Source organism: Erpetoichthys calabaricus, chromosome 8 (genome assembly GCF_900747795.2).
Source record: "Erpetoichthys calabaricus chromosome 8, fErpCal1.3, whole genome shotgun sequence".
NCBI classification, from domain to species: Eukaryota; Metazoa; Chordata; class Cladistia; order Polypteriformes; family Polypteridae; genus Erpetoichthys; species Erpetoichthys calabaricus.
The window spans coordinates 136,294,368-136,308,206 of NC_041401.2; the positions used below are offsets into that span (position 1 = coordinate 136,294,368).

The following is a 13,839-nucleotide window of genomic DNA, read 5'->3' on the forward strand; positions in this document are numbered from 1 at the left end:
ATCACTGTGTCCATAAAAGCTAAAATTTAAAATTTTCTGTAAAATGCTGAAAAAAGAGAACATAGGCAACTCCTTGGGATCATGCAAGAGATACATCACATGTTGCAACATTGTATTGTAAGGATGTAACAAATATATGAAATGGCTAAGGTGCCTTGAGGAGAAAGGCTCCAGATTTTTCAAAATATGATGGCTCTGTGCTAATACCACCAATTTCAGATTGTTTTAAAATAAACAAATTAAATGTATATATTTGATACACTTTCCCTAACCAAATATGGAACACCAGAAATATTTTTTATGCCCCATATGTATCTGTTATAATTCAAGACAAGCTGTTAAATTATTTTATAATATTAATTACTTACTGTACATTCTCTGGTACTTTGGCTTCAACATTAAAATAGTAACTATATACTAAATTCTACATATAATAATAAAAGTATTAATTGAGGCAGTAGTAATGAAAAATGATTTGTATTGTATTTCTGGACCTGCATCCCTTATTACTGTACCTGTCAAGTGATTCAGGTTCTGATACTCTGGGCTGTCTCTCTTGTTCCTCCAAACGAAACTGTATCAATGCCTTTTTAAAGTCTCTGCTAATGTGGTTATTCACAGTCTTTCCTATTTCCTGAGGTGGAGACAAAAACAAAAAGACATTGATTTCTATTTACATGTGTGGAATTAAACCCAACAGCAAGACATAACTCATTTATTATAATAAGATGAATTATCACAATTAGTGTGGCTCTGAATAATCAACATTCACTGTCATTTCAATTGAGTAAAAATGTTATATGGTTTACAGCTTATTATACAATAAAAAGTATTATTAACAGGAAAAAAAGCTAGAAATTAATCTTATGTCAAGTCCTGGGTCAGACCAGTACTGCACAAATAAAAGACTTAAAATGTATATGATGTGTATGTGTGGGTCCTGTCCTCCCTACATGCATCAATTTCTTCAAGCTCTGCTCACATTATCCTGCCTGGTTAGTTATTTGGTATGACTATGTGGGAGTGCTATTAGCCCATTTTTGCTTCTCAGGGCAACATGATGTTACAGTTAAACTTCATTATGAATCATATATGAAATAAGGTTTTTTTTTAATAATTTGTCACACATGTGCACATGGGAGACAGCCAGAGGGACAAATCAAAGGAAATTCCACGCCTGGCCAGGGGGCGATGGAGTGCACTAATCTCTCCTCTGATATTCCTGCAGATCAAATAATCAAATACAGGAAATTCTGCCGGAGTCCAATGACGTCACTTCCGGTTCCAACCCCAAGAACTCAATTCTGGTTACAGCCCCCAGATGATGTCACTTCCGCTAACCTACTTTAAAAGAAAGACAACCTCTCCTTGTATTCAGTTCTGTTTTGGATTCAAACCTGTTCACAACTTTGCATTTGTTTGCCCTTTTTGCAGCCAGGGATTAAGCATACGGGTGGCTGCCCCAAACCTTTTTCTGTGTGTCAAGGCTGACTATTTTCACAAAACAAAAGGATATATGAATGGATAAAGTGACATATCATTTACTGTGTACAGTAACCAGTAGTACTTAATGAAATTAGATACAATAAAAACCTGACAATCCTGGGCTTATGTGACTTTGCAACAAGTAATGCACTGCTCTGAAACAACTGGAGTACACTCAATGACTGACAATAAATTATATACATAAATAAGCCATGCCATACTAAATTCTGTTGACAGAAGTATAATCCAAACAAAAGCTCTGGACTAACAATGATGTTTACAAATATACCATTTATCGACTATAACTCTCTTGCCTCATTCTTCATCTGTTATCGAGTGACAAGACAAAGTATGAACTACATAAATCAAATTTGCTAATACCATCACTATGGTTGGGCTGATGTAGAAAAGATTAACAAAAAGCAGCTTGCTTTGCTTTAACAGAACACTTCTACATAAGAAGCTACCAGGCCATTTTTCATTGACACTTAACTGCAGTGAAATTGTAATTTCTACTCACAGGGCTTACCTATGGGTCTCATCTGATAAGACTGATCATTCACAAGAAAATGGTATCCAGAGATGTCTAAGAGTGGACCTGTCTGCTGCATTTTATCAGTGAACAAAAAGCCATAACACTGGTACTGATGGTGGACAAAACTTTGCCAAGTTATCAGCCAAAAGGATGGGGTTATGTGCTCCAAAGAAACCAATGATAAACAGTATACTCTTTCTTTTATAAGTCACTGTAAGCACTAGTTCCCTGCCTAACGTTAACTTTTGCTCAATAGTAGGTCCCCATTGCCTACAGTGAGGCTATAACAGGCTCTCAAAAGTAGCCTAGCGTAGTAGAAGAACATTGGTAATGAAGTTAGACATGGATGACATATTTAGTCCAGCCTTTCTAAATTAAGAACAGTAAGTTGCACAAGCAAGTTTGACTTACTTAAAGCCAAGCATTCATCTGCCTAAAAAAAGCAGGTGACTGATTATCTTTTATTAACTGCCTAGCAGATGTGGAATTTATTTATTGCTATTAAAAAAGGACAGTTGTGAGTGGAAGCTCAAAAAGATTCCAAAGTGCAGTACATGAGTTGTTAGAAGAAGAAAAAGAGGGAGAAAAGCATCTAGACAAACAGAGACAATGCACATTAAAAGTCTGCACAGATCCTGGAAGAATCAGGGCAAAGTATTTCCTCCACCCAGAGTCAACAGGAACTTAACGTACAGTAAGTATACCTACTTTTAGAACTATTGGCTATAATTCTGTAGTTAGGATAAAGCCATAAAATGTCAACAAATATATTTCTGGTTATTAGTGTTTTCTTAACTGAAAGGAATAACCTGTGCTAAGGATAAATTTTGGGCTGTGGTAAGTTTCTCTTTTCTAAAATCAGTACGAAAACTGAGTAACCTTCCATTAACTCAGCAGCACCAATCACACAGCACTTTTAAAGTGTGTGATACATGAAAAAATTCTTCTAAAGGGGCCATGGGTTTGGGTTAAGGTGAGTGCATGAGAGTTGTGAAAGAATTAAGATGCAGTTGCTGAGAAACTTTATAACTAAGTAAGAACTAATTCATGTAACCAAACACCAAAATTGTGAAAACAACACTCAAAGGCCAGTCCTTAATGATTAAAGCCAAGGTAATGTAGATTTAAGTTTTGTGTTTTATTGTTATTGTCTTGAGTCTGTATATGCTTACATATTATTTTATCTTTAATTATCCTTTCATTATTAATAAATTGTGCTATTTTGTTTTTTGCAGCAAATGTGTTTGGGCTATTTGTTCAAAAATAATTTTTGCCACACCCGAACCATAAACAGAATGTGAAAGTTGATTTTTACAGACTTCCGCCAGTTCATGAACAGATTGAACAGATCTGTAAAGAGTTCTGTCATCTCTGCTGGAGTGTGAGACAGAAATCTCCACAATGGAAAGCAATAAGAATGAGTCTGAATGTAGTATTCAGATGGAGGATCCGACAAATGAGTAACATAAAAGCCAAACCTGTCTCTGAAATTAGAAAAAAGGGGGTTTCCAGTGAAACACCAGTGGCAACATGGCAGAAATGATTCCAATAGAGAAAAGCATAAAAGTCTAAGAGATGAAGTATATGCAATAATTGGTTTCCTTAAATATGCAAAAAATAAAAAACAAAAACAATTCAAAAGTATGAAAAACACTGTATTAAGAGACTTGGCAAATGTCAATTATCAAGTATTTTAATATGTGCGGCCAGTTAGACTGATTGGGAATTCCTAATTAGCCCAATCTGTGTTTGAATCTACAGGAATGGGCCACATGATGGACTGGCACACTCAGAGGATTTTCTCTTTATGTCCAGTGCTGTCAGAACAAGCCACCCGGAGAACATGAATCAGATTAACTAGGGTTCAGAATGTTAGTATGTGTATGTTTGCTCCAACAAAAATGTGCAGGACATCTGGCGCGCTATAAGCACACTAAGGTTGTATATGTGTCTTTTGTTTATATCAAATTGTTTTATTAGAAAAATATATTGCATGGACCACAGATCTGGAACATCTGTTAGTCCAATAGGCTTTGTGAGTCTGTAGTTTGGTTTTCCACAATTAAAACATGGCAGTTCCAGGAATCTGGACTTTTGTCCACCACTGCATACAATGAAATTCCCACCCAACATTCATTCTATATACTGAAGTATTATTGTAGTAGCGTGAAAGAACACTAATCACCCCAATTGCTATACAATAGGACAGCACTGTACCAATTCTTCTCCTGATAGCTAATAAAGAGTTCTACTTTCATGACCATTTTAAAAATAAGCACTAGGAACTTTGGGCTGCTCTGTATCAAGGAACTCACATCACACCCCTTCCCATACATGCCAAATGCAGCTATTTGACACATTATGATTCATCTTATCCAGGTGTGCAATACACTTTAATAAAAGGATAAGTGACTGTGTCTCCATCTGGATTCTATGTCTCTGTCATTCCAAAAATTGGCGCATCATAAACATTTTTAGCAACAGAATGTATTGCATTTGTTATTTCAATAAACTGTTTATCACCACCATTAACACGCCATTCCATACCAAATGGCAAATAAGGAAGAGATATGCATTACATGGTGCATTGCAAATGTTAATGCTAAGGTCTATGTTGATTACTTCAATTTCAACCTGTCTTAGATGGGTAACTTAAGATAGCACCATATAAAAGATGTGAATTACTGATCTATGCTGTAGGAACTGGAACACTGATGACTAACCAGGTCTCAAGAGGCTAGAGGCAGGGATAGTGGGAAGAAACCAGAGGCTAATGAGGAATTCAACCTCAAGCAAAAGACAGTGACATCTGAATAAGGGCCTGACCACTTTGTAGAGGTGCATGGCACCTAAATGATTCATCTGAAAAAAATATTCACAATAGGTGAAACAAACCTGCATCTTCTGGTTTCTTTTATGGATAATATTTTGAATTTCTGCGATGTAATTAAGCAAAGATGACAACCCCATAACAGAACTTGCAAGGGTATCACGAAGTCCTTGTTCATCAATAAACTGCTGACAAGCAATAGCACCCTGTACAAATAAAAAAACACATTTATATAACACAAAAGTATGACTTTCAAGTACTGCTTGAATGAGTACCTGGAAAAAGAACACCATAGACAATGACTTGAACTATTTTAATGGAGCTGTGAGGCACCAACCTCAACCACCATGGCTTTAAACTACAAATGGAATATCTGAAAGTTACTAGCTCAGCAATAGAGAATGACTGGAGACTCTTGCAGGTGAAGTTAAGCTTATGAACTGTACAGGAGTGACATGTTTGGCACCTATATTATCTTTATGTGGAGGTTCCGGTTGCACAAAACATTTCATTGCATTAATTTACAGTGATTTGTGTTAAATGCATACCGCAGAATGCTTAAATACCATGAATTCTTTCTTATCTTGCCAAAGTATTTTAGGTTATTTAGCCACACTAAATTAATTCTGTATAAGTTTTTGCTTGCTTGTGCCCTGCAATTAACAAGTAATACATCATTTGCTACTCAAAGCTAATTGCTGCGTTGAACCCAGCACATTAGAATGTTTTAGCAAACTGATGAGTGGCCAAATTTTTTTTTTCTTCATTTTACACTGGATGCTGGAATTAAAATGCAGCTGGGACAAAAAATTACTGAACACTAAAAAATAAGTAACATATTTAGGAAATACTTCTCCCCGTATCCGCATGGGTTTCTCCTGGGTGCTCTGGTTTCCTCCAACAGTTCAAAGACAGTTCGGTGGATTAATGTTGTTAAATTGGTGCTAGTTTGTATGTGTGTTCACTCTGTGATGGATTGGCCTCCTGTACAGGGATTGTTCCTGCCTTGCACCTGATGCTTGCCGACATAAGCTCCAGCTTCCATGCAACCTTGCCCTGAATATTCTCGATATCCCAGCAGCGGATTGGAAAGTTGAAATCCCAGATGGCTACCCAACAGACTTTTATCCAATAAACAAAAGAAAAAAGTCTATATTAAATTATGCCAGATAAGTCTAGTTATGTTTATGGAAGCTTGAAAACAGAGGGTTCTGCTTTAGACAATAAATTTACCAATGAAAAACAAAATGCAGAATGTGTTTTATAAATGTCAATTACCCAAGTGTTAAAACAAGACAAAATAGGCAATATGTATGCTATTGTATATAAGTACACCATACAAGAAAACAAAATTCAAATTATACTGTAACCCTGACTTACAGAAAGCAAACTCTGAAAATGATTCAGTATAGATATATATACTGGCACAATATTCTCAACCTCCAAGTAGAATGCAAAAACAATTCAAAATGATTATAAAATATATGCCTATATATTGAACACATTTGAATACCTTCTAAAAGAACCACCAGCTAGGATCATGCCAAGCCTAAATGTGAATGATAACTTTGCAGTTAACTCATGAGAAAATGGTCTTCAAAGTACCTCACGAATGAGTCAAGGATGAGTCTACAAGTTTTGCTACACTGAACGGTCCTTAATGCCAGGCCTTCACTGACACTTTCCAGAATATCTGTTTTTATTGCTTGTTTTATTTTTTTTACTTACTTTTTCATTATAAGACAGCAGAGTTCTACTTATTTGAGGGGTAGAAACACTTTTGTTTATTCTACATTGGAAGCACTTGATTTGATTCTTTACATTGCCCCATTGATTCCATCTCTCTCTCTTTCTCTTATTAGGGTGTTATCATAGGGTTACCTCTGAATAGACAATGTTTACCAGCAAGTGGTAAAGCTTTTGTCTGTCTCATTAATGCCTCTTTTCGGTCCTTTTTGAGTCCAATTCTTTCCTCATGCCACCCTAGCTCCAAACCACTGACAACTAAGCCTCTTCCAGCATTTGACAATCTGTCATGCCTTTCATAATATGCTGTTCAATACAAAGGTTTGGGCACTCCTGGACAAATTATACATTTTGTTGTCATTTGAAGTAAAAATTAGTAAATGCAGCTTCAACAGCAAACTAAAACAATACCACTTTTACATTAGATGACATCTTTCTTCAACAACAGTTGAGTGCAACACTGAAGCTGCATTTCAAACACAGTGTATAATTCTAGTTATCAGCTTACAAAGTGGAAGTACCAGAAGGTATACATAAAAGAGAAACAAATACTTCCCTAGACTAAATTAATTAATTTACTTCTCTAATAAATCTTTATCTTTTGAGTCCTAATATAGTTTTTCAAAATTACAAATGTCTTTAAAAGCATGAAATTACCTACGAATCACAAACCCAAGGACTCTGTTAGCACATAAACAGCACTTTTGAAAATTTCTGGATAAGATACTGAAACAAGTTTGCTATTTGCTAATAAAATGAATCAGAGGGACTGATTTGTCTACACTTATCTGTAAAAAAGTGTTTCCTGCATTTTAGAAAACAGCCCAATGCTCGTTTACACATATACTGTATGCTGTGTATGCTGCATCTTCTCAGACACAGAAAAGTATAAGATGAATTAGAGTTTCCAGAAATGTTGCAGTAGTGCATGAGAAGGTAGGTCGAGATTTACATCATTTTGATAAATATAAAGTAGTAATGCTCCGATTTGCATCACAATCAATGGCTCTGCAAGAGGGATCCATAACAAATTAATAACACAATGAACTATATGTCCCACCATCCCATGTTCCTTTTCTTTCAAAATTATAAGCAAGGGGACTCTCCCCCTAGCAGGCCACTGTAACCTTATGCATATCCCTAGTAGTATCTTAATGTGACAAGTTCACACTATATAGGATGGCTTGTTATTTACTATACTAGACCTGGACTCTGTATATGCTGGAAGGATGCAGAAGAGAGCCAAATGTATAGCTGCGGATCTCACCCATCCAGGAAATGGACTGTTTGTACCACTGCCTTCGGGAAAGAGGTACAGAAACATAAAAACACGTACCAGCAGACTGAAAGACAGCTTTTTCCCCAGAGCTGTGAAGTCCATCTTCCCCTGCTGATACACACACATACATCTACCCCTAACCTGCCCACCTGTAGACATGCAGACGCACTTTCCCTTGTAATCACACACTCGTATTCCTCCCCTGCAGACCCACGTGTATTCCTCCCCTGCAGACCCACGCACAGAGATCACTGGTCTCTGCAGGCGTAATACTCAGGAAAAGTCTGGACTTGATAATGTTTTATTGCTGCTGTCTTTTATACTTATTATGTTCATTATTTATAGTGTATTGTGTATTGAAGTATTCTGCCTTGAAGCCGAGTCCTACCAAAAATAAAAAAAAATTTTGTTTTGGGTATGCATAATGACAATAAAGAATTCTATCTATCTATCTACTTGATCAAGTGAAGAATGTATTCCATACAACATAGCACTGTAGCACATGGCTCTGATTCAGCTTGACATAACGTTTCATGTTGTTGACAGTCAACATTTTCTATTAGGAGTGGAGATTGTTAGGGTAAGTAAAACTTGGTTAATATGCCTGCTGGTAGTAGTGGAAGTAGTGAATATTGTCACATTGCAAGTGAAATTCTTACCTGAACATGCAGTGACATTCTCTGTGCAACCATTATGTAACACATCATCACACTCTGGTGCCATGTTAAACAAGAATAAATACAGAAGATTAATTTATTTAATGTAATACAAACATTACAGAATGATGGCGACACGATCGGACACAGTGGCCCCTCTGTCTCCGTATGTAGTACTGAATTTGAGTTTTAGTGAATGTTTGTGTTCGTTATGTTCGTGCGAGTGTTTGAGTGAGTTCAGGTGTAGTCAACCAACAACGTTGACTACAAGATATAATCGCCACTACCTTTTAAGATACAAAACTAAACATCATATCTTGGACCAGAGAGTTACAGAGACGCCTCCTGTATCTTACCCAGTCAGGAGGAGCCGGAAGATGTGTGAGAGAAAATGGAAGCGAGGCAAGCTTACAGACCTGCAATACCATCTCTCTTTCTGGCCAACGTATGTTGACTAGATAATAAAACTAGCAAAATACCCGCGCTTCGCAGTGGAGAAGTAGTGTGTTAAAGAGGTTATGAAAAAGAAAAGGAAACATTTTAAAAATAACGTAACATGATTGTCAATGTAATTGTGTTGTCATTGTTATGAATGTTGCTATACACATACACACACACACATAAACATATATATACATATATACATATCTACATATACACATATCTACAAATATATATACATATACACATCCACATATATATATATATATCAACATATATATACACACACATACATACACACACACATATACATATATACATATACACATACATAGATACAGATACACACACATCCATATTACTAACCGAGAATGCTAAACCGGATGATGGACGCAGGCACATCCGGCCATGGGCCGTAGCTGCAAAAAGACGTACTGCGCAGGCGCAAAAAGAGTCCGCGAGAGTCGGCTGAGGAGCCGAGAAAGGCGAACAAAAGAGGGCGAGAGAGGCGGATGAGGGGCCGCGAGAGGCGCAGGCGCAAAAAGAGTCCGCGAGAGTCGGAGAAAGGCGGAGAAAAGAGGCCGACAAAGGCGGATGAGGGGCCGCGAGTGGCGGACAAGACCACAGAAAAAAGGAGTGAGCACATACAAAAAGGAGAAATGAGGCGCAAAGTCAAACGCAGGAAAAGCACGAAACACATTGCACACGAAACTAGACCCGGAAAAAAAAAAAAAAAAAAAAAAAAAAAAAAAAAAAAGAGGCTTGCGCACAACAGCAAGGCACCCCCCCCCACCCCCCCCTACAGGCACCGGACGGGACACACACCAAGAGGGGGATTCAACAAGCCCATGGAACACAAAAAAAAGAACACAAAACCACCCCACAGACCCTACAAGCGAAGGACGGTACACACACAAAGAGGGGGATTCAACAAGACACAGGAACACAAAAAGAAAGAAGACGCTCGCGCAACAACAATCCTCAACAATCCCCCCCACACCCACATCCATAAGAAGTCACACCCAAAGCCACATATTCTAAAGTGAACGTCAGCACCTTCACACTAGACAGCATAGGTGTCAGCATTGGTGGATCTCCTTACAATAAAGCACTATTAACCGTTCAACTGCAGAAAAGGAAACATACTAACAGTGACTGCGAACCTCCTTATTACTTATCCATATTTCGGATGCTGAGAAAGAAACAAGTCATGAATACACGGTCACGGGTACAAAACGAAAAAGAAAGGATAACAGCAACAAACACACGAACACGAAAGAAACAACAAAATAGACGGCTATGCAGCATAGGTGGATCTCATTACAATAAGGCACTATTAACCGTTCAACCGCAGAAAAGTCTCCATATTAACAGTGAGTGCAATACTCCTTATTACTTATCCATATTTCTAAAAGAAAAAATGTCTCGACTCCAAAAACGCAAAGCTCAACTAAAGCTTCTAACTAACGATGTACCTAAACGTAAAAACTTTATGAACTGCGTTAGATCCTACAATAGTTCATTTGCTTTTAGTAAATATCAGGCCACCAAAAGGCAATGGCCCATACTGCTTTCCCATATGTGCACAAATACTGCATCACATTGGAACAGTGCACCCTGAAACAAATCAACAACGCAAATATGCACAAATCTACATCCTAGATCCACATGACGCAATCTATCAATCAAAGTGCTGCATCGCAACAGGCACGGATTCAAAACGAAACACCTCCCGTCTCAGACATACGTTAACGGGAGCGAAGGCTACAATGGGCGTCTCACACAGCACAGGCAAATCGATTACAGCTCCAAAACAACACGTCCCAAATACTACATATGCAACAACGCGCCTCTCAAACGGCACAAGCAAAACATACACCGGGAAAATTCATTCGGATTAATGAATGTCATTTGCAATCATTGTCATTCAGTTCACTTCCCTGAAGAAACAACTGGCAATACAAGTAATACATTTAGACGTTGTTGTCAAAAGGGTCAAATTAGACTGCCTTCTTTACATTCATATACTGAATATCTACAGAAGATTCTAACTGACGATGTACCTGAAAGTGAAATCTTTATCAACTGCATTAAATCCTACAAATCGGTATCCACTATGAACATTAACGGTGGCACTGCACGTGACATCCGTCTTCAAAAAATGTTGTTTATTGATGAATGTACAATAGCATGAAGTCACTTACTCAACACCATTCATAAACTTCTACAAACGTTTATGAATAATAATATTCGATTTGGAGGAAAGGTACTTTTATTAGGAGGAGATTTTAAACAGTGATTAGCTATTCTTCCAGATGCCATGCACTCAGCTATTGTTCAGTGCACCTTAAAATACGCAGACAATTGGCATTGCTTTCAAAAGATACAGTTAGTAAAAAAGATACGATGTCCAGAACCAGATCATAACAATTGCTTATTACAACTGAGAGATGGTACACTCACCAATACAGATGGACTTCAGCCACATATTATTACAATTCCTCAAGCCTTTATCTGCGACGACTTAGTTACAGAGAGATTTGGAACAGCAATCTCATTAGACCAAATGCCCCTTTTAACACAACGCACTATATTATGTCCAAAAAATATTAATGTGGAAAACATAAATACCCAAGTCATTCCATTACTTCCTGGAGAGACACAACTCTTTCTAAGCTCTGACAAAGTTGACTCTGATCACGATAATGACCATCTTCATTGACCTTACAAGTTCTCACCTGGAATTACCTTTTACACTTAAACGGCGTGTACAAAGAAATTTTCCAATAAACCTTTACACTGTGCCACACACTTTATTGTTTGCTTTCTATTTGCATCATCTACACCGTCACACTATTCTATATCTCATTCATACATCACGCTCTTTGTCATTCCCAACACCAGGGGTTGGCGAGCGAAGCGAGCAGGGGGCAGAGCCCCCTAGTACATATATATACACATATACATACATAGATACACACACACACACACATACATATATATACACATATACATACATAGATACACACACACACACACATACATATATATACACATATACATACATAGATACACACACACACACACACACATATATATATATATATATATATATACAGTAATCCCTCCTCCATCGCGGGGGTTGCGTTCCAGAGCCACCCGCGAAATAAGAAAATCCGCGAAGTAGAAACCATATGTTTATATTGTCATGCTTGGGTCACAGATTTGCACAGAAACACAGGAGGTTGTAGAGAGACAGGAACGTTATTCAAACACTGCAAACAAACATTTGTCTCTTTTTCAAAAGTTTAAACTGTGCTCCATGACAAGACAGAGATGACAGTTCTGTCTCACAATTAAAAGAATGCAAACATATCTTCCTCTTCAAAGGAGTGTGCGTCAGGAGCAGAGACTGTCATAAAGACAGAGAAAGCTAACAAAACAATAGTGCTGTTTGGCTTTTAAGTATGCGAAGCACCGCCGGTACAAAGCTGTTGAAGGCGGCAGCTCACACCCCCTCCATCAGGAGCAGGGAGAGAGAGAGAGAGAGAGATAGAGAGAGACAGAGAAAAACAAACATGCAAAAATCAATACGTGCCCTTTAAGATTTTAAGTATGCGAAGCACCGTGCAGCATGTCGCTTCACTAAGCAGCTGCACAGAAGGTAGCAACGTGAAGATAATCTTTCAGCATTTTTAGACGAGCGTCCGTATCGTCTAGGTGTGCGAACAGCCCCCCTGCTCACACCCCCTACGTCAGGATCAGAGAAAGTCAGCGCAAGAGACACAGAGAAAAGTAAGTTGGGTAGCTTCTCAGCCATCTGCCAATAGCGTCCCTTGTATGAAATCAACTGGGCAAACCAACTGAGGAAGCATGTACCAGAAATTAAAAGACCCACTGTCCTCAGAAATCCGCGAACCAGCAAAAAATCCGCGATATATATTTAAATATGCTTACATATAAAATCCGCGATAGAGTGAAGCCGCGAAAGGCGAAGCGCGATATAGCGAGGGATCACTGTATATATATATATATATATATATATATATATATATATATATATATTGTGGAGGATTGCCGGCTTTCCAGTCCGGCCCTCACCCCCAGGCCGCTAGGAGGAGCCCTCCGGACAGCATATTCGTGCCCCGAGTTCCAGCAGGGCCTCATGGACTTTGTAGTGTTGTGACACAGCCCTGCTGGATACCTTGGGGGCCGCCAGGAGTCGCTGTGAAGGGGCTCATGGACTCTTGTATGCCCTATAACCCGGGAGTGCATGTCAGTCACGTGACTCAAGGAAGTGACGTGCTCCCGGGATGAAGAAAAGGACTGTTTGCCCTGACCTGGAAGGAAAACGGACTTGTGGGTTTGGCTTGGAGCCACTTCCAGGTCAGGGGCTATAACAGGACTCTGGGAAGCCCAGAACACCGAGCTGAGCTGGGAGGAAGGTGGGCTAAGTGTCTGGGAGTGGAGGATTGTTGATTGAGAATAGTTTATTGTGTATATGAGTGTGGTGAGGAGAGTGCTTGGTGCACTACTGTATAATAAAAATAATTATTATTATACTTTCACCTGGTCTCAAGAGTGGTACCTGAGGGTGTTAGAGGTGGCTCCACGCTTCTACTGCTACATATACATATATATATATACACAGACACACATATATACATATTTACATATCTACATATATACACATATCTACATATATATATACATATCTACATATATATATACAAATATATATACATATCTACATATATATCTAGACATACATACAAAAATACATATATATATATATATATACATATCTACATATATATATGTAATTGTGTTGTCACTGTTATGAGTGTTGCTGTCATATATATATATG

General features: G+C 38.1%; 1 protein-coding gene across 3 annotated transcripts in view; it reads right to left on the reverse strand.

The window, feature by feature from the left end:
- LOC114656611 (centrosome-associated protein CEP250-like) overlaps nt 1-13,839 on the reverse strand; it is a 282,216-nt gene that overhangs the window by 99,364 nt on the left and 169,013 nt on the right. For all 3 annotated transcript variants that reach the window (XM_051931364.1, XM_051931363.1, XM_051931365.1), the window contains 2 exons: nt 4,916-5,056; nt 516-634 (listed from right to left, as the gene is read on the reverse strand). In XM_051931364.1, the coding sequence (XP_051787324.1) occupies nt 516-634; nt 4,916-5,056 (260 nt within the window). The remainder of the gene's footprint in view (nt 1-515; nt 635-4,915; nt 5,057-13,839) is intronic.